This window comes from Anoplopoma fimbria, chromosome 23 (assembly GCF_027596085.1).
Source record: "Anoplopoma fimbria isolate UVic2021 breed Golden Eagle Sablefish chromosome 23, Afim_UVic_2022, whole genome shotgun sequence".
Lineage (NCBI taxonomy): Eukaryota > Metazoa > Chordata > Actinopteri > Perciformes > Anoplopomatidae > Anoplopoma > Anoplopoma fimbria.
In genome coordinates this window covers 7753584-7773432 of record NC_072471.1, presented here as the reverse complement: position 1 = coordinate 7773432, position 19849 = coordinate 7753584, and the positions used below count along the sequence as shown (strand labels likewise).

General features: G+C 41.8%; 1 protein-coding gene across 1 annotated transcript in view; it reads left to right on the top strand.

The window, feature by feature from the left end:
• magi2a (membrane associated guanylate kinase, WW and PDZ domain containing 2a) overlaps nt 1–19849 on the top strand; it is a 208091-nt gene that overhangs the window by 174788 nt on the left and 13454 nt on the right. The window contains 9 exon segments of the mRNA XM_054624389.1: nt 6288–6319; nt 9427–9634; nt 12344–12385; nt 12499–12614; nt 12922–13015; nt 13018–13113; nt 15669–15914; nt 17298–17483; nt 19129–19348. Coding sequence (XP_054480364.1) covers nt 6288–6319; nt 9427–9634; nt 12344–12385; nt 12499–12614; nt 12922–13015; nt 13018–13113; nt 15669–15914; nt 17298–17483; nt 19129–19348 — 1240 coding nt within the window.

The following is a 19849-nucleotide window of genomic DNA, read 5'->3' as shown; positions in this document are numbered from 1 at the left end:
CCGTCACCAAACAACTGTCACGCTCTCGTTTCTGGAAAAACTCCAAAGACTGCCCAGTTCAGAGGCGAGCACACAGATCATCACTTTTACTGAAAACACAGAGCAAGTCATTTTTTTTTTTTTTTTTTTTTAAATGACTTGCTCTTTGTGCGGAGGACAGAGCTACCGCCTCTTAGCATCTGGTCTCGGGGAGAAAACACATACACACACATACACATTCAAGTGGAAGAGGGATTGGCACCATTTCTCGCCCTCACAACTCCCACAAACAAACACCACTGTAATGGCTTTTTTATGATGCCGTTGCTAAGACGACACACTCCTAATGTCCGGCATCAGAGACCACAAATGGCTGGCGAGGCGAGGAAGGTTCACATTTTGGGGCTTCATCAACATTTCCATTTGTCTCTCTCACACACCTCCTGTCTTTGTTTCAGCATTGTATCTGTTCATGTGCACTGAACAAAGACACAGAAAGGATGTGAAGTGAAGCGAGAGGTCTCTTCTTAGAAATAGAAATGTCGTGAAGGTAGTACAACTAGGGTGAGAATTAAAAGCAGAGAGCCCAGCGTGCTACTGTCTCAGCTCAGCAAAGCTCGTCTGGCTTTGCTTGCTGTTGTCATGGACACAGCAAAACAGCCCAAAAGAGCAGCAGCGAGGTATTATTGTAATGCAGAGAGCACATGATGTTTTTAGCATCAATAAATCATTGCCACCATCATTCTGAGACACAGGTATAATCATCATCATCATCAGAAGAGACAGAAAAGTGGCAGCTTCTTACAACCTTGACACTTTCTGTTAACATTTTCTTGTCTCTGACATTTTTTTTTCTTGTGAATCAGGCAGCTAATGGATAAACTAATTATTTCAGCACCCTAATTACATCAGAGAAGCTGCAGTCGGGAGCAGTTAGACTAGAAAACGTTGATAAAGCTTCAATAAAGCTTATTATCATGTTTCTTTTCTTTGAATAAAGGAGAAGACATTCTTTGCAGGGGGCACCTTGCACGGTAGCCTCTGCCATCAGTGCATGAATGTGTGTGTGAATGTAGTGTACAGCGCTTTGAGTGGTCTGAAGACTAGAAAGGCGCTGTACAAATGCTCGTCCTTTTACCGTTTACCAACTTTTTCACTCTTTAAGTTTTTTTACACATTACATACAAAGGCCTGAAATGCACATAAATGCGCAAAAATGACCTATGTACATGCGTTAATGGAGAGAAGTCAGAGCGAGGGGGCGCCAAGAGGCACAGTCCTGCTTGGCTAAATAACAGAGCTAACAGCTAACGAGTTACATTATGTTGTGTTCAAGCTCTATTCAGTAAAAGAGAACTGTAGTGGCCAATTGTCCGAAAAATCTTAAATCGAAGGGCCACTGACGCACCATGGGTTTGTGGTTTACGCAGGCAAAGAGGTTAACGTCCAAACAGAATTCCGTGTTGCTGATGATTTATTTGGTCAAAGCAAATAAGGCAAACAAACAAAAGAACAAAGGTAATCCTGTCACTGACTCTCTGGCTCTGGTAAAAAACTATAGGCCCACCCCGGTGCATGCTGGTCCTATACCTGCCTACTCCTATATGACACTGTGCAGGTGCCCACAGTGTTACCCAATTCAAAATAAATTACCAAACCCAAAACTAAGTATACAACAAAAATATCATTAAACTAAACGAATGACCATCAATAGAAAAGCTATCTTAATAAATCGAACAATATTGCTTATGCATAAAATAACTAAATACAAACATCAAATAAATAGCTCCTACATTCCCGCCCCTAATTGTGCATTATCAAGAACGTAACTTTATCATTATCATGATCAAATGTAACCTTGTAAAATCTAGTTTTTGTGAGAAGCTTGAATAAGTGCAGGTGTTGGGAAGAGATGTTTTCACAGAATAGATTTTAGAGAGACACAAAAAAAGATTTTCTGGTCATTTAAATAGTGTGTTTTTTGTGTAAATACCACTCTAAATGACAAACTTTTTTTAGATTTTTAGTTTTCCGCATTCAGTCAGTGAATTGAGCGTCCTTAATTAAAAGTTACGAGGTAAAATTAGCAGTATTGGAAGTAAGTCTGGAGCCTTGTACACCAGCTACTATAACAAAACAAAAACATCAGATAAACAATCGGTACGGGCCGTGGATCAGCAGATTTGTCTCATCAAAAAAACATGTCTGTGGCATCTCTACCATCCAAACATTGACCCTTTTATGATCAAACCATCCAGTCAATTAAGCCCCACCACCTTGAAAAACTCCCGCTCATAATATAGTTATGATATTTATTCATCCCTTAAATTTGAGTTTGACTCCTGAGCCGTTTTTGGCTCAACAAATGGGCTCTCATCACCAGTAATTATTGTGTGTGTGTCAGCACGTGTGTGTGTGTGTGTGTGTGTGTGTGTGTGTGTGTGTGTGTGTGTGTGTGTGTGTGTGTGTGTGTGTGTGTGTGTGTGTGTGTGTGTGTGTGTGTGTGTGTGTGTGTGTGTGTGTGTGTGTGTGTGTGTGCATGGCATACAGCCTCATTAGTGGCTATCTAGACCATTAACAGGCTGTGTCCTCGCTGCCACACCAGCACACACACACGGGGTCTGTAATTAGCTGCTGAGACTTTCAGCTCGTTCACATGTACGCTCGTCCATTTAGCTTTCCACTAATGGGGCCGCGTTCTCCCTCACTGCAGCCCGCCCACGCGCTCACACAAACGCCGAGCCACATGGTTTGATTCACACAGGTTGCACACACACACCTACACAAGAGGGCCGGGCACACACTTTTTCTCGTCTTTCTCGCACACATTCCCAAGGCGGCCTTCTGCGCACAAGCCCCCGCGCTCTTACATAAACTCCCCTTTCTCGTACTATCTCGGCTAAATTGCACATTATGAATCAGCTGCCTGGTTTGACCCCTTCGCCTGAGATCAGTTGTGTGCACGCGGATGTCCAGAGGGCGCTCTAACAACCGTGCAGGCCTCAGGTGAAGGTTCTTCTTTGTGGAGGAAGAAGAGAAGGAGGAGGGTTTGATTCACTGAGGCTCCTTCAGCCTCCCAGGGAATCGGTGTGTAACTAGACAGTGATTCATTGGATGTGTGTGTGTGTGCAAGATAGTTGGAAACTAAAGAGAGGAAGAGAAAGGGAGGAGAGAGCAGGAGAGTGATGATATCGGCTCGCTGCCAGTAGACCACAGACTGTCCGCCGTGTTCGCACTTACAGCTCTGTCCCTACCGAACCCCGGAGGAGCCGCCCGCCAGGGATCAATATCACGTCCGGGTCGGCCGCGGGAAGGCAGCCAAGTTTTGTACGTGATGGACGACACGCTGAGATTTAAATCATAACAGAAATAGAAAAACTTAAACAAAGCTAATGGTGTTTAGCTTTATTGCCATCAAAATTAGATCAGGTAAAACTTAACTCCTCCCTGTGTTTAGGAGGAGTAGAAACACTAACCTTGGTCGCATCTTAAGCAAATCAAGCGCTCCTATTTGAGTTTTAATGGATACGTAGTGATTACCTAGTGTTGCATGAATGTGGTTAAATCGATTTTGTTCTGTTTTGAGCTTCAAGATCATGCATATTCAACCGTGTACCTTGTGTTTTCTCACACAGCATCGACAAGGCTGATTTTTGTCTAGAACATCAGGCGAACATTGAACGGGCATTTGAATAGAAGTGGATAGAATCGGTTTCCTGCTGTGGATGTTATGTGAAGCTGCCTGCCTCCCTCATGTAAGCGTGATACGTATTCATAAAGGAGGGAATGATTCAAGCACTATTCTAGTGTAATCATTGTCTCATTTGAGTAATTGAAGGGCTAGTATTAGCCTCTCGTTGAAATGAAAGAGATCTACGTTTTGTATGGGTGAAGAAATGTAGCCTTATGTATTTCTAAAGGTCGGATGTGTGTATGTGTGTGCCATTTTGTCCGTTTTGTTTTTTAGTATCATTGGAGCAGAAAGGCTCTCTGTTCAGAACTCTTTAATTGGAGTTTTGGGCAGAAATTGAAAATCGAATGCGAGACCTTAATCGATCCCATTCATCGTTACCTGCCGGGGCTGAGGTTTTGGGGGTTGAAACGGGTATCCACCCCTCTCATTATGGGGCTTGAATAAGCTATGAGATATTCTGCCCTCCTGGTCCTGCATGCATCACAAAGGAGTGACACTTACAGGAGGACGTGACACCTGTTAGCTCAGAAGCTAACTGCAAGTTTGACACCACAGGGTTCATGTACAGTATCTCCCTGCAGCCGAGCTGACAACGCTGCTTAGCAGTGAGTCTTAAGAGCTTTCAGCACCTCGGACAGCTCCTATCACTCTCTCTCTCTCTCTCTCTCTCTTTTTTTTTCTTTCTCACTCTCTTTCTAAGTCTCTCGTCCCTTCTCAACTTTCAGCCATGGGGACACTCTGACACCCATGTCCAAATGAATGTCTGGTACGCCTGAGTTAACCGCGACTCTACCCTGAGGATCAACTCGGTCAGTGATGCCCGGTAGCGCTCCTCCTTTTTAGTCCGCTCAGGTTCTGTCACCTCCTCTGTGGACGGCTCTGTTGTTGCTTCTTTTGCCCGCTGTGTCCTTCGCACTGTCTAAGATATTCTGACGTGGGTACTTTGGACAAAAATACTTTTCATTGATTGACCTTCTTTTGGGAAGAAAAAGCATGCTTTTGTCATGCTTTTTCCAAAATATCCTTTGAGTTTCAGATAAGCTGTTAAATAAACCTAAATCTTGTTTGGCTTATTTTAACTGAGAGAAGCTGACAGTCTGACAAACATTGCTGAATTTTCTTTGTGTCGCTTTTGTTGATTTCCATGTTGTCACCATTCCACCGGCGGCTCAGTGAGACGAATGGTTTTTTTTGTGTGATTGGAGTCTCGCCAGGCCGACGCTGGGAAGGCTGCCGCATAATTCAAGCAATCACCCCGTAATACGACCCCCCGATTTGCATATGCTTGAAGCGTCCCATAAGGGAGACCGTGGCAGAACTTGAAAGACAGGAAGGAGAGGAATTTAATCTGGGAGATGGAGTGTGCACCTCATATTTTACATGCTCCTGTGGATTTCAATATAGAATCGGTGCTGTAGCACATGTTTCATTACTTATTTATCACGTACTGATGTCAGCTGTTACTGTTTTGCTTTGTGCTGATTGTTTTCTTTGATTATCCAAGATAGATGTATGGGTGTTGTGCTTGAGCAATGTTGTAAACAGCACAAATGTGGCATACCTTTTTAAAGGTCAAAGCAAGATGAATGGGAAAGTCGTAGGAGAACGTGTGCCCTTTACCTCGCTGAGCTGTGTTACAAACCGAAACCACTTTAGTGTGCGGCACAGTCGTCCAGAACCTACTTAAGTGAAAGCATTCTCAAATCCCGCCGCCTTTTCACTGTCATTGCTGAGGCCTCTGACCGACTTATGGTAGATCCACTAATGCCTCTTTGGGTAACATAAGAACAGAAAATCTGTTCCTGTGGGAGCTGATATATGACGAAACTTTGGTTGGAAAAAGGATGGAAGAAAAGCTTATTCGATTTTGACATAAGATTTCAAAGAAATTGATTATTTTGAGCATTTTATTTGCATATATTGTTAAATTGCTGCACACAACGACTGGGGATACTTTCTAATCTTGTAATGTCATCTTTAAATGGTCAATAATATGTTAGTTGTGGTTAAATATCATGATATTCAATTCATGCTTTTTATCCTTTATTGATAGAAAACATTTTTTCTTAATGCAGAAAATATTAGATCACCTAAAATCCCAAAACAGAACATAAATTCGTACTCCTTACGGAAAAACCTAATTATTATTGGAAAAGATCATTCATCTCTCCCTCTCATTAGTTCATATCATTTATGCCACCTGTTGATCACTGTCTGTCATGTTTAATAAAGTCCATTAGTTCAGTATCAAGTCATCTCATACTGTGTTATCATGATCCTCAGCTCTGCCTTTTCTACACTCTTATTTTTATCTCCCTGCCTTCACAATTATTTGGTGCCTCGTAGATATTTATTTGCCATCTTCTGCCTTTTTGCTTTCATCCAATTGTGCTTTTCTTTTTCCTTTTTACCATTCACAAACACTTTTTTATGTCACATTCTCACTTTCATTTGGTTTATCTGTAATTCTGTTGATAATGCTTTTATTCTTCATTTCATTATCCTCCCCCTGGAAAGGGCTTTCACAGCTGACATCAAATCAACCATCTCATTATCTGTTTCCACCATCTTTTTCAGTCTAAAGCATTATTTTTTTGTTTTCTCAACATTGCAGGTCACTATTCACCCTGGAAGATCCCTAAACAGGTAACACGCACCAGCCTTCAAAACCCGGACTATCCTCATTTCTGCTTTTTAATCATTAATAAACAGTTTCACTTTAGAACCAATGGCTGCCGTGTGTATGTGCTCATCAGAATTACCTTAATCTTTAATTTTACACGTTTGTAAGATCTAGAAATTCGCCGTACTAACTCTTCTGATGGTTCGCTATATGTCCGTGGCTTTTACAACAGCTAGCTCTTGATACTCCGCCCTTCTTCTTTGCCCCAGGACAAGAAAAGGTCAAGTGGCCTGCTCATAACATCACTTGTCTCTTGATCCTGCAAGTCAGAGCTCATTCATAGCCTAACCAGTGCCTTCAGGGTTATCCACACTGAGGGGCATTTGAATTATGCTGCAGCCAAAGTGCTGCTCAGCCTCTGTTCTTACTGCTTTGGCATGGCCCAGACGCATTCATCCCTCTTTTATCTTATTTTTATAGTCATTTTTGCAATATTTCTGATTTTTTTTAACGCTTTTCTTGCACTTTCACACTACCTTACACTTGCTCCCTGGTCATTTATCTTTCACCTTGCCTTTATTCCCTTTCTTCACATTAAGTAAAATCTTGCTTTCAGCTTCTTCTGCTGCCTCTTCCACCGTAAATATTCTACTGTAGTATCATCTGCTGTCCCTGAGCACACGGAAAATACTCAATCCACCAAACATCCTCTTTGACCAGATTCACTTTGTCTTCATGTGTATTTGTCGCACTATCTTGCCTGTACGCGAGTGTTTCTGCCCATCTTTCTTTGTTTTCTCCTAGCGCGACTATGTGTGTAATCCATTTCATGCCTGGACGTCCTCCCCCGGCTCTGCTCTGACCAGAATTTCACAACTAACAACACAAGAAACATCCATTGTGTAGCTTTTTAAGACACCTGTAATTCTCCTTTTTCGTTGCTCATCATTTCTGCTCCGTCTCGATTTTAATCAAACCTCCTCCTCCTCCGTTTCCTGCAGAATAATTGTAATTCTGAGCGCTGAGGGAAAAGCTTTGAACGTCACACAGTAGCAGACGGCATGCAGAGCGTCTCTCTCTCTCTCTCTCTCTCTCTCTATCTTTACCCCCCATTGTTCATTTGTTGGCTGCCCCACCTCGCCCTTCCCCTCTCCCCATAGCTGCTGAGCCCCTGCACACCGGAGTTCAGTCTCAGTTTAATTGGGTATCATTTGTTACAAGAAGACCTCAGCAGCTCTGGGGATGAAATATGGAAGAATTTGACTAATAAGGGAGCGGGGAATTGCCTAATTGTCATATCGACCTACAGTTGAGCTCAGACTGTACTCGAGAGCTCACTGAGATGCGTCTGTCAAATCCAATACTGTACCTAGCAGCTACTTGATGTAGGAGCATGTGCAGGTGTTTTTAATCAATAATGATGTCAAATAAAGAAGACATGCCCGCAGTGTCATCTGTTCATCTGACCATCACAGCCAGTGTGATTGCTTCAACAGTCTTAATCAAACAGAGAAAAAGAGACAGAGAGGAAGTGATAAGAGAGGTCAGGATGCAGCAGTCTAATCTCAGCCTTAACAAGGTCCCCAGTCTCAGCAGCCTGCCCTGTGCAGACGTGCTTCACATCAATAGCAGACACAAAGAAAAAAAACCCACAAAGAGTGGAAACACTTTTGATTCCGTCCCGGAGCTTTTTTTTTGTGAAACTGATATTTATTCTCGGTACATCGCGAACCAGATGCCCTGTAATTCTCGATATATTAAAGCGTGCCATATGCAGCCAGTCTCGCAGTCTGGGTTTTCAAAAAGCTCGTCGCTCCCTCCGGATCCGTCTCTCACGTCTTTCTGACATGTCAACGTGTCATCTTGGCTATCTGCTTAGTGTCGTGCTGTGTGACTCAGGCGACCTGACTTATCTGACACATCAAGGCTGACACTCTGACTGACTGGTGTTGTCAAAGCTGTCAGTGTCACCTCACTTGACAGCACATTTCCAAATGTTTTCTTTTGGGATGTAAATTAGGTGATATAAAGAAATGACTAGGCTAACTTATAAAAACAGAGTATCCAACGCACTGGCCAATGAGATGAGTTCAAAATGATCACGGTCATCCCCAAACTCCCCTCCAAACTAAGGCCATATATATCTGTTTGTCACATTCTTCTATATGTTTTCCTCTGCATACACATCCTTTATAAGAGTTTAATAGCAAATAGAGGCTGCAAACTTTTTTGCTTGTTTTTCAACTACTAACCTCACTAACATTAACCGCCTGGCTTCCCGTCTGTCCACCATGATTTGATCGTTCACTAAACCCCTCCCACGAACGGCTATTGTCCAATCGTAGCTTAGCAACCGTAACTAGGCAGGTCAAGCCTTGGACATTCGTACACGATGCAAAGAGGGCGATAGAGTATTAATGAACCTAACGCTAAATAGTTTAGAGGCTTTTTATTCGTTGTAAGAAACCAAAAACAGAGGAGAAAAAAACTTAAGTTTATTAAACTATGTGTTTGTCTGCTGTAACGTAAGAATAAAAGAAAAAACGTTCTTTTTCTGTAACGATCATCGAAACCATTCAAGGATTATGTTGAAATTAACATTTTTAATTACATTTTATAATTAATTTTATACTATCATTCTCGGGATAACTAGTTGTATCCATCTTTTATGTATCATCTGAGAGTGTGGGGATTTTTTGCCTTGGAGTTTTAGCCTCAATTATCTAGCAGTTTATCACTTATGTAGCCTCATTTTAAAACTAATCTTTTTTTTTTATTATTAAACTAGCTAATTAAAGCAGTAGAATAAGCTTATGAAGCTAGCTACAGCTGATAAAATCAATTAGGAAGAGTCGTCATTTCAGCCAACAAAATCCACTAAATCACTTTTTAAATGACTGCAAATTGTGAGAGATTAGTCTTCCATCACTATCATTGTAAATGCATGTGTGCTGTGCAAGGACAGAAGGATTGACAGGAGTAGTGACAGTAATTAAGAGTGGTGGGGATTAGTGAACGGTCAAAAGTCATTAAAGCAAATTTGTCATGTTTCCGATCTAAAATCCAGTGTCACGAGTGGGGAAGGTGTTAGTGAAACATTGACTCCTCATACCGCTGCTGTGCTTTACAGGTGCTGGAGCAGTGGGAGTCCCAGCAGGGCCAGAGCAGCCCCGCTCAGACCAGCCTGTCAGCCTCAGTTATCCCCCACAACGCCCCCTTCCCAACACTCCATCTTCACAGGGCCTCGGTCCCAGACTCAGCCTCCGAGGCCTTGGCCCTGGCTAAACCAGACCCCTATGACCTTTATGAGAAGTCCAGGGCTATCTATGAGAGTAGGCGTAAGTACCAGAGCTGATACTGCAGGTGCAGCATTGTGACAAACACTACTCACTAGCACTGATGTAAGATGGACTCCTCATTGGAAGGTGGAGTAGATTCATTTCTCTTTCTCTCATAAACCCGCACAAATTGAGTCACAGGTTCTTTGTTGTTGTTCACTTTTGAAGTTCCACAAAAAACTTAAAAAGCTTGTTCAAATGAGATGACTGTTTCTATCGAACTAAAAGATCTGTCATCAGACTTTATATATTATATATATATTCCTCTATTAGCATCTGCAGCTACTAATTCCTCATATTATCTCATTTGATCTTTATTTAATGTCCACACAATTCAGCTCAGTCTTTTTTACTAACTGGAAGGATCTTTACATTCAGGAACTGACATCGGGCCGGCTCACATCATAAACCGAGCTGTAAACACTCCATACAGCAGCTGATTTTTTTAGGACATAATGCTTTGGTTCCAGCATTATTACCGTCCTCGGACTTGTAAAATGTAGAGAAAGTCATTTTCTTCTTGCTACGATATCATCAGGATCCACCATAAAAACTCTTAAGAGCCTGTGGGAATTTTCGGCAGTAGAAACTACTATATGTGTTATTTTTATTGGTGTATGTGTATGCAGGGCTGTAGGAAGAATTTTAGAAGAAAGTAAGAAACACTGAGGTCACGTCACCACAACTAGAAAGTTTAAAAATGTAGGTCTTGAATTTTTTCATTCTTTATTTTGAGTTTATTAAATTCAATACACTCTATCTAGATTGTGTTTCCTAGCATGAAGGTTTAAATGCTTCAATGTCATAAAAATGCCATCATAATATCAACCATGTGTAAGTTTCTAATTGTATAATATAACCTACAAACAGGATGCCAAAAATCCCAAATCCTCAAAAAATTACGTTATTGTCCAATGGTAGTCTTGAAATACTGGAATTATCTAAATAAATACTGACCATATGTGAGCTTTAAATTTATTTAATAGTAGGTATTTTGTAGTTTTAGGAAAGCTCTGAATTCACAGAGACAAAAAAACATTAATTCAGTAATGTCAACGGTTATTACTGCCTGTGTATTTCCAGTATGTCAAGGCTGGTGCCGTTCAGGAGTCAATGGACGCCGTAAATATTATTACAAATATGAATGAAGTCTTGTTGTGCGTGTATGGTGTGTCAGCATGAGTTGCACTTTCTTGGAGGTTTCTTTTGTTTTGAGGTTGCCACGGCTGACATGAAATAGTAAAAGTTTTCACAGACAGGTCTGGTGTTCACTCTTATGTAAGGCACCTGTTATTCAAGAGGACGTGGCTGTCAGGAAGTCTCCTCTTCAAACCTCTTTGTCTTTCTTTCTCTCTCATCGTCTCCCTGCTCCTCAGTCGTGGATATACAACCATCGGTGTCACATTCACTGCTGTCTTCCTTTCAACAAAAGGTCAGGGGTTTGGTCTGGTGAGGCTCAGCGGGAAATAGGCTCAGACAGATTTTAGGATTGCTCTTTTTACCCCTCTAGCTGGTGTGGGTGAAGCCGGGTGTGACCTTTTTTGGCAGTGTCACAACCTGAGGCTGCTGGTGTCCTGGTGGAGCACTGGGAGCTAATGTAGGTTCATGTTAATGTAATAGATGAATGTCATAATTTATGTAAACAGGTTGGGTTTAAGGATCAGGTCACAAAAAACACAAAAAAAGTCAGTGCCTCCAGTGGAAGAGGCTGTAAATATTGTTTTTTTTCCAGCGGAGCTACTTTCTCCTGAAGAAATAGTCCCTTTTAACACTGTTCACAGTGTTATCTATGGATTATCCGGAATAACAGGTCACTGCTTTTAGAAAGGTATGTGGTTATTGTAGGTGGCAGATTTATCAGACACATACACAGCTGTGATGTCTGACCTTTTATCTGATATACGGCTGCTTGAGTAGACCAGAAAATCGTCAATAAATATACTAGCGGCAAGCGAGACAGGACGAGACATCCTTGAAGTGTTGGGGGGAAAAAAATTGAAAATTAAAACAGCTACAAATCTTGACAATGGAGCAAACTACATCGGTGATTTAAAATGGTGATATGTGCTCAGAACTGCTATTAAATGGACCTTGAGGTGAGATTGGTTTGTCAGTTTATACTTTTTGCCTTACAAAAACGCTTAATGTGAAATTCATTTGACGTGATTTCTGACTGCAAAAAGAATGGTGTAAAGTATTTGCTTTGTTACTCCTCCTGCAAAACCAGCTTTACTTTATAAGAAGCCCTGTACTTGGTTTCTGTGGAAACAGCTGTGTCACTCCTCTTGTCTGCAGCCATGATTCTCTTTCTCCCGTCTTCCCGCTGTGTCCCAGCAGAGCGCTCGGTGTGATTAAAACGGCTACGATTGGAATCAGTTTTTCATTCTCAGCCACTTGTCTGCGTTTGAGTTCATTTTGCAGATCATGGCGTTGTGTGAATCCCCTGATTGCAGATCAGCGCTTGCATCCCACCTCACTCTGTAAATAAGAGATGGGTATATTACGCGCCGTAAGCACTTCCTGACTTTTATGGATGATGCTGAAATTCCGTGGTGACATTAATGCTGAGGCAGGGCCTTTCTGCCTTGTTCTAGCCTTTATGGGAGAATGTGTTTGCTGTCTGTGTATGTGTGCAGTTGTGGGTGTCTGTGTATGTACAATAGTCGTGCGTTTTTTGTTTATAGGTGCTTTCTACATCTTTTTTTCCAGAACCTGGCCAACCAAGGACAATTTTCCCCGTGGACTCCTCAGGTAAAAACCTCAGCTCTGCAGGGACCGTGTTTAAGAACTAACTGCTCATAACCTGAAAGCAATATAAGGCAATAACAGGATTTTTAATGGTGTCTGTGGTCTTATTGCTTTAGGATCCGAGTACCAGGACATGGAGGTGCACCTGCGCAGACAGAAGTCCGGCTTCGGTTTCCGGGTGCTGGGCGGGGACGAGGCGGGGCAGCCTGTGAGTCCGGAGACGCGTGAGAAGGCTCGTATGGCGATGGGCGTGGAACCCTGTCATTTTCTCCTCTCTAACCCGCTACACACACACTGTGTACACCTAACCCCCTGACCTCTGACCCCTGAGAGAGTGCTGGCTCTGGCTGCTTTGATGTCTTTTGCTGTCTGTTAAAGTAACAAAAAACAATATTTCAAGAATGTAAATTGAGCTATTTATGTATCACTATAACCACAAACTAAACACCCACTGCATGTGACACTCACAGACCCTAGTCCAGCATCCACAGCCATTGGTTCTCTACTTCCTTTGTATAACAGTCTGCGTGTAATAACAGATATTGATCGGGGCGATCATCGAGAAGAGTCCAGCGGACCTAGACGGGCGCCTACGGCCCGGCGATGAGCTGCTGTTCGTGGATGGGATCCCCGTGGTGGGAAGCCACACAGATACGTCATTGACTTGATGCACGGGGCGGCACGCAACGGCCAGGTGAATCTGGTCATCAGGAGGAGGGTGCTGGCTGCAGGTGAGCGAGCGTGAATAGAGTTGACATGTGGCTTTTTTTTTTCAAATAACAAAGTTGTTTGCTTTAAAATGACCTATTATATATTTAATTTAAAGACAATTTCACAACAATATTTGATAATTGAATAGCTCATCAAGATGAACGGGAACGTCAAACATCTCAATTATTTTCTGATGTTTTACGGTGTAATAATATAGCTATATTATTATTTTAAAAAAAGAAAACTTACAGTTCTTAATGATCTGGATCAGTTTCAGGTGAAAACACTAACCTATTTTTATTTTTAAGGATTATTAAACAGGTGATATAGCGGTTGAAAAATATTCACCAGTGAATCGATAAGAAAAAGAATTCCAGCTGAAATCGTATCATAACTTGAAACATTATTCAATAAGAGATGAATCCTTTGTTTACGTTGTTACTTATTTCCTGTGATGTCTTAGCCTTTATTGATGACATATAGCTGATAGACAGAAGACATGGGGAAGGAGAGTGAGGGTGATGAGCAGGTTGTGATTGCATGTTAGGCATCGTAACCACAATGACCCCAAATTAAGTCCCAATGACAAATATAGCCGACAGTAAGTGTAAACAAAAGAGTTATAATTATTATTGAGAGAAAGGGAGTTAGATTTGAAAAAAACATGTAGAGAGGCTTGTTTAATAAAAACGTTGTGGGGACTTTACTGGTTTCATTTCTTGTAACACCTCATAGTTTACAACGAAGCAGTTTTACAATATATTTCAAATCCTGAGATATATATTTATCCCTAAACAGTTTTCTTTTTGTCAACAAATGCCATTTTGGGTGGACTTTTAAAGGTCACGGTCGATCCTTTACAGAACAGCTTTAGGATAACGGTTTGTAAATTGATCTCGGAGGCTTACTACTCACTCCATTCTCTCTTTCATTGAATTCCTCTCTTCGTTTCCTCTCTCACCTCTCTCTCCTTTTTCTGTTCACTGCTACTATTCTTGTCCTGTAATGATTCAGGAAACAGCATTTAATCAGTCAGAAAAACTGCAGCACTAATCTCTCTGAGTAATTACACCCAAGCCCCCCCCCCCCCCCAAATAACACATTAGCCCACTCTTGTTCTTACACACACCGTTGCTCTCTGGTCCTCATTCAGGTTTCTTTGCATTTCAGCCTGGAGACTGGGTTTGGCACTTCCTCCCCGTGAACTCCAGCCTCCCCTGATCTCATTATTACTGCCCACCCCCCTAAACACACACACATGCACACACTCTTCTCACCAATCCACTTCTTCCCACTCCATTCCGCCCTCTCTGTCAATTTTCTTCTCACCAAAGGCTACCATCTGACTCATGCCTGGCCTCTTCTGCGGCCCTTACTTCTATCCTAATTGTCTGACTCCCACAGGCACTTTGCGAGGTGTCAGACTCTCTGCTCCGTCTGCCCGTACTTCTGCCTGCACCTACTACCCCACAATTTACACAAGTCGTGCTCTTATTTTGACTGTTATTCTCCTCCTAAAATAACTATTTGGGCACTTGTTGGTGTAAGGGAACACTACATGTGTACCTTTTTATAGTGACAAATCTCGCCGTGACTTCGTATTCAGTAAGATGAAGTAACGGTTAAAATTCATAACTGTTTATTTACATAAAACCACCGCACTGCTTCTCTGTGAGCTATCGAAACAACAGCAGCAGAGGGTTTGATTGCTCCGTATGCCAGAATGCACACACACACAAAAGGCAAGAGGTGCAAGAAGCTGCTTTTGCTTTGGCTGGATTGACACGATGCTGCATTTTAATGATGCGTTTTTACCACGTTGTGACAGTTGCTTCTGCTTTTCTGTTTTGTACATCCGTCTTCTGTTTGATTCCTGATCCTTCACAAGGAAGAGATTCAGCTCCAGCTTGTGCAGTTAAAGAAGGATGAGAGAAGAGTAGACTGTAAAAACTAATTGTTTTCGCACATGCAGAATCATCCTTAGATTCTCCAAAGCAATTATGTATCACATTGGTAATTTTACAGCACAGAGAGTGTCGTGAATCTTAAATTGCCTTAATTTATGGATAAGAACATGAAGTGATTGACAGGCTGCATTTGATCTCCTAGAAATGCTTGAATTGAGATTGCGATTTTACATCAAAATGTATGATAGTAATATAAAATAGCTCTGTGTTTGAGACAAAAAGAAGCAGAATTATCCAATTAAAAAGAAAAACAATATCAGAGAACAGTAAAGTCTTAAAATCGAATGTATATGAATAACTCACTCACAGGGGACATTTTTCTGCCTAACTTTGACTACCTTGTATTATTAAAACTTCTGTACTTTTACTTAGGTAGCATTTTGATTTCAATACTTTTACTTGTATTTTCACATTGTTGTATGAAATACTTTTGCTTAAGTAAGGGACTGTGCAAAGTTGTTGGGCTGTGGAGGGACTGAACTCTCTGTTTTGGTTATAAACATTTCCTTGTACACCTCGACTGCAAATATATATATTTATATATTTCTGAATACCTCTTCCAGTACTGTCTTTGTGTAAATGCTCAGCTTTTCTACCTCCCCCTGCAGGTGAGTCCTGTCCGGAGAACGGCCGTAGCCCGGGCTCCGTCTCAACGCAGCACAGCTCCCCACGCAGTGACTTCACATATGCCAACAGCACCTGCACCACCCAGGCTCCCAACGCCACCATTTCAGACAGGACGTCAACCGCCAACACGCAACCCAGCGATGTCATCATCAACCGAAAGGAGAGCGAGGGCTTCGGCTTTGTCATCATCAGCTCGCTCAACAGGCCCGAGGCGGCCGCCACCAACAGTGAGTCCAGTGATTGTTTTAGTGGCGTTTTTATTATGGAGTTAAGTAGATGCTTCATCATCAGTCATCCTCTCCTCTGCATAACAAGTGCTTCAAGTGATAAACCTCGTGTGAACGCTCTCAGACTCAAATGCTACCTAGATCCACCAAGGACTCTGTGGCTTCTCTTAGGAGAGCCTGGTTCCTGGTGGAACCGTTTATAAAGGGTCAACCTAGAAACCCCCATGAGAGGCTTTACAAAGAACCCGTCTTTGCTGTAATGAAGGGGTCGGCAACCTTTTTGATATGAAATACCATTTTTTATCAGTGTGTCTATTCATGTAGGCAATGTGCATAGCAATTTTTTTTTAAATAACCTTTGCCTCCATAATCAGGACATTGTAATTGTATATGAGAGCACAATACAAGAGGATTAGCATCCTTATTAAATCATCCAAATCTGTGCTCTGTAATAGTAAGCTTTTCTGTTTTCATTTATTTTATTTATTTATTTTTTATGTGCAGCACTTTGAGCTGCATAGTCTTTAGGAAATGTGCTATATAAATAAAGATTATTATTATTATTATTATTATTATTATTATTATTATTATTATTATTATTATTATTATTATAAGCAAAGAAGGCAACAAGTACAAGCCAATCCGAGACAGAGTAGGACGATAAAAAGTGATACATCTATTGTAAATAACAGGCAACTGTGCCAATGGTGGGTCTCAGGCAGATCTTGTTCCAACCAGAACTCTCTCTGGAGTATTCTATCAAGAACCCACCCTGAGGGTTCTAGTTGAGGCTCTTAAAGGATAACGAACAACAATTATGGTTCTTGTTCACAGTTTCTGGATCTTGTAAACACATGCTTTTAACAATCCCTGCAAAACGTTTTCCTCCCAAAATATTTTGGGGGACGAAAACGGTTCTTAATGGAACTCCAAGTTTTAGAAAGAACCCATTGAAAAATGCTTTCTTCAAAAAGAAGCAAATGGTTCTGCGTAGAACCTTATTTCGAAGAGTGTATAGTGTCAAGATATATGCCAAACTAAAGTATAAGAGGTCATGGCCCAATAAAAAGTGAAGCGCCTCTCCTTCTATCTCCTCAATTATACATGCCCTCCCACGTCAGTCACACACATCTCTGCTATGCTGCCGAGAGCACCAGCGCATCGCCCACACACACACACACACACACACACGGAGAGAGAAAAAAGAAAAAACCTGGATGTCTTACGTAAGCCTGGGGTGAATAGCAAAATGAGAGAGACAGAGACATATTCAGTCAGTCTGTGTGTGAGTGGTGTATGAGCACAGAAAAGGCGTAATCCTTCAATCTGCTGCCGAAGCGCATCTTTACCTGCGGCGCGTTGTGTTTGAATTCCTCCCAACAGCTGTGCCCCATAAAATTGGCCGCATCATCGAGGGCAGCCCGGCCGACCGCTGCGGGAAGCTGAAGGTGGGGGACCGGATACTGGCGGTGAACAGCCAGTCCATCGTCAACATGCCGCACGCCGACATCGTTAAGCTGATCAAGGACGCGGGCCTCAGCGTCACCCTGAGGATCATACCGCAGGAAGGTGAGAGAACACGTGGTCACTCACACACACACACACACACACACACACACGACACGTGGACATGATAGACGAGGACTTGAAACTGCAATACTTTGGCGAGACAGTGATTCATGATAGTAATTGATTTTGCTCCATTAAATCAAAGTTGTAATATGAGTTTTGCAAAATGTGATTCTTTTTTAGGATTAACTGTCACTTGTCACATTTACGAGTGAGAGTGTTCCTCTCTGCAAATCCTCTCGTCGACGGTTTTTGCTTGCCAGTGCTTTAAGAGAGCTGCCGTCTCTTACTGTGGTCACAGTAATACACAATACATAATGACTATGTAACAAAAGGTTTCTTAGTGATTCTTCTTGTACTAATGCTGACATCGTGCTCACGTCTCTTCTGACCACTTTGAACAGATAACTGTCTTAAAATAACAAAAGCAAAAGCATGAATGACTTTATTAGATTTCAGGAACGACTTTCAGTTTAAGTTGAAAGACGGACATATAGTTCATTATTATTATAGTTATTGATAATAATGGTTTGTTTGCCTCCTTATCCTAAAATACTTCTCTGTTGTCGTATTATTTCTCCTTCATGGACATTTATAACCTGCTTATTTAGAGCTGCATTAAAGATACCCATATGGAGTTTGGACTATTAGTAGTAGTGGAGTGGGCTTCTGTTTTGTTGGTATTGTGCATGAGAGAACTACAATTTTCCCTTTGATGAATGCACAGAGAATTATCACCCAATCTGCAGCTCCCCCCAGCTTTATGGAGCTTTATATAGAGTCTCAGTTCATTGTTTAGCGCTCCTGTCCGTAATATAAGTCTTTTGGCTCACTCTCACTGCTCTCCTAGCATTGTTTTTGTCCATAGCAGGCAGTTGCTTCTGCAAAGGAGCTCTAAATAACCACAATACTCTACCTGCTCAGCACCAAAGGACAGACACATTTACTGACTAGCTGGTGAACATGGTGGAGCATTTATAAGCTAAAGAGCCAGATATTAGTAGTTTAGTGTGAAAAGGCTAAAACGGAGATTAGAGGAGGGGAATTATTTAACGAACATTTAACAGGTGGACGGAAACATGACTGCTGGATAACCACTTTATAAGGTGATAATCATAGACTGTTTAAACAGTCAACAGTGTTACAGTTGAACTGAAACACACTGTCAAAGAGTAAAAGCTGCAAGACAAAAACAAAAAAAAGACACAGACAACGGTCAATCTGTCGACCTGTCAATCACAAGGTAGCACCGCCCTGAAGCATACCCTGCTTTATGATCTATTTTACTCTAAATGGGACCATCATTTAATAAATGAGCATCATGCTGAATAGAAGAAGATTTGAAACTAGAGATTTAGACTACAAACTCATGTTTACAACGTTTACTTTTTAGGTTTTGAATCAAGAGAGAATTAGGGTCATTTTCTCATAGAATTCTATACAATCAGACTTCTCTTTTTTAACCAGAGGAGTCGCCCCCTGATGGCCAGTAGAGAGAATGCAAGTTCATGGCAATTTAGCATTGGCTTCACTTTTCAGAACCAGATTTAAGCATCAAAAAATTAATTTACTTGTTAAGTGAAGCTTGAAATTACATGTTGTTATTCGATTTGTCCCATACTCTGTCCTTCTTTTTGCCTCTCAGAGATCAGTAATCCCCCATCAGCCCCCAGCTCAGAGAAGCAGAGCCCCATGGCCCAGCAGCACAGCCCGAAGATCCAGCCAGGCACCGCCGCCTCGCAGCCCAACCCAGTGGTCACAGAACCCAACCCTTCTGTCAGCCAGCCCAATCCCATACCTCACCAGAGCCCCGTGACCCAGCTGCCCGCTCCTCCTCCACCTCAGACCTACGCCCACGAGAGCAGGTAACACACCGTCGATAAGGATTCCAGGTTACAGAGTGTGACAACCTCCTCTTAAAGTGGTGGTAAACAGTTATATTAAAAGCTGTTTCATGCTAGCGCTTAGTTACAGCGTCATATTTGCAGCCGTCTTGATTTACAGCTGCAGTGAAGACTTTTTTTTATAGACAAACCTTCTATCTGTCTCTGGGGGAAACCCTGTTCCTCTGAGAGTACAGGTACGAGTGAAGAGCATTTCTTCATCCCGTTGCCCCCATTCTTTCTACCTTTCTTTCCTTTTATCTATTGTCATACATTCTTCAACTTTTTCCACTTACATTTTCTTTTTTTATCTACCTCGTCTCCTCTCCTTATTCATCTCTCACCCTCTCCCTTTCTCCTCAGCTTGTTGTATAACATCACTTAACTCTTATGGACTGCTAAATTATTTACATAAATTGCGTCTTCATAGAGATCTGTTGAATATTTTACCGAGAACTACATGGTTTCAAAATCTACAATGTC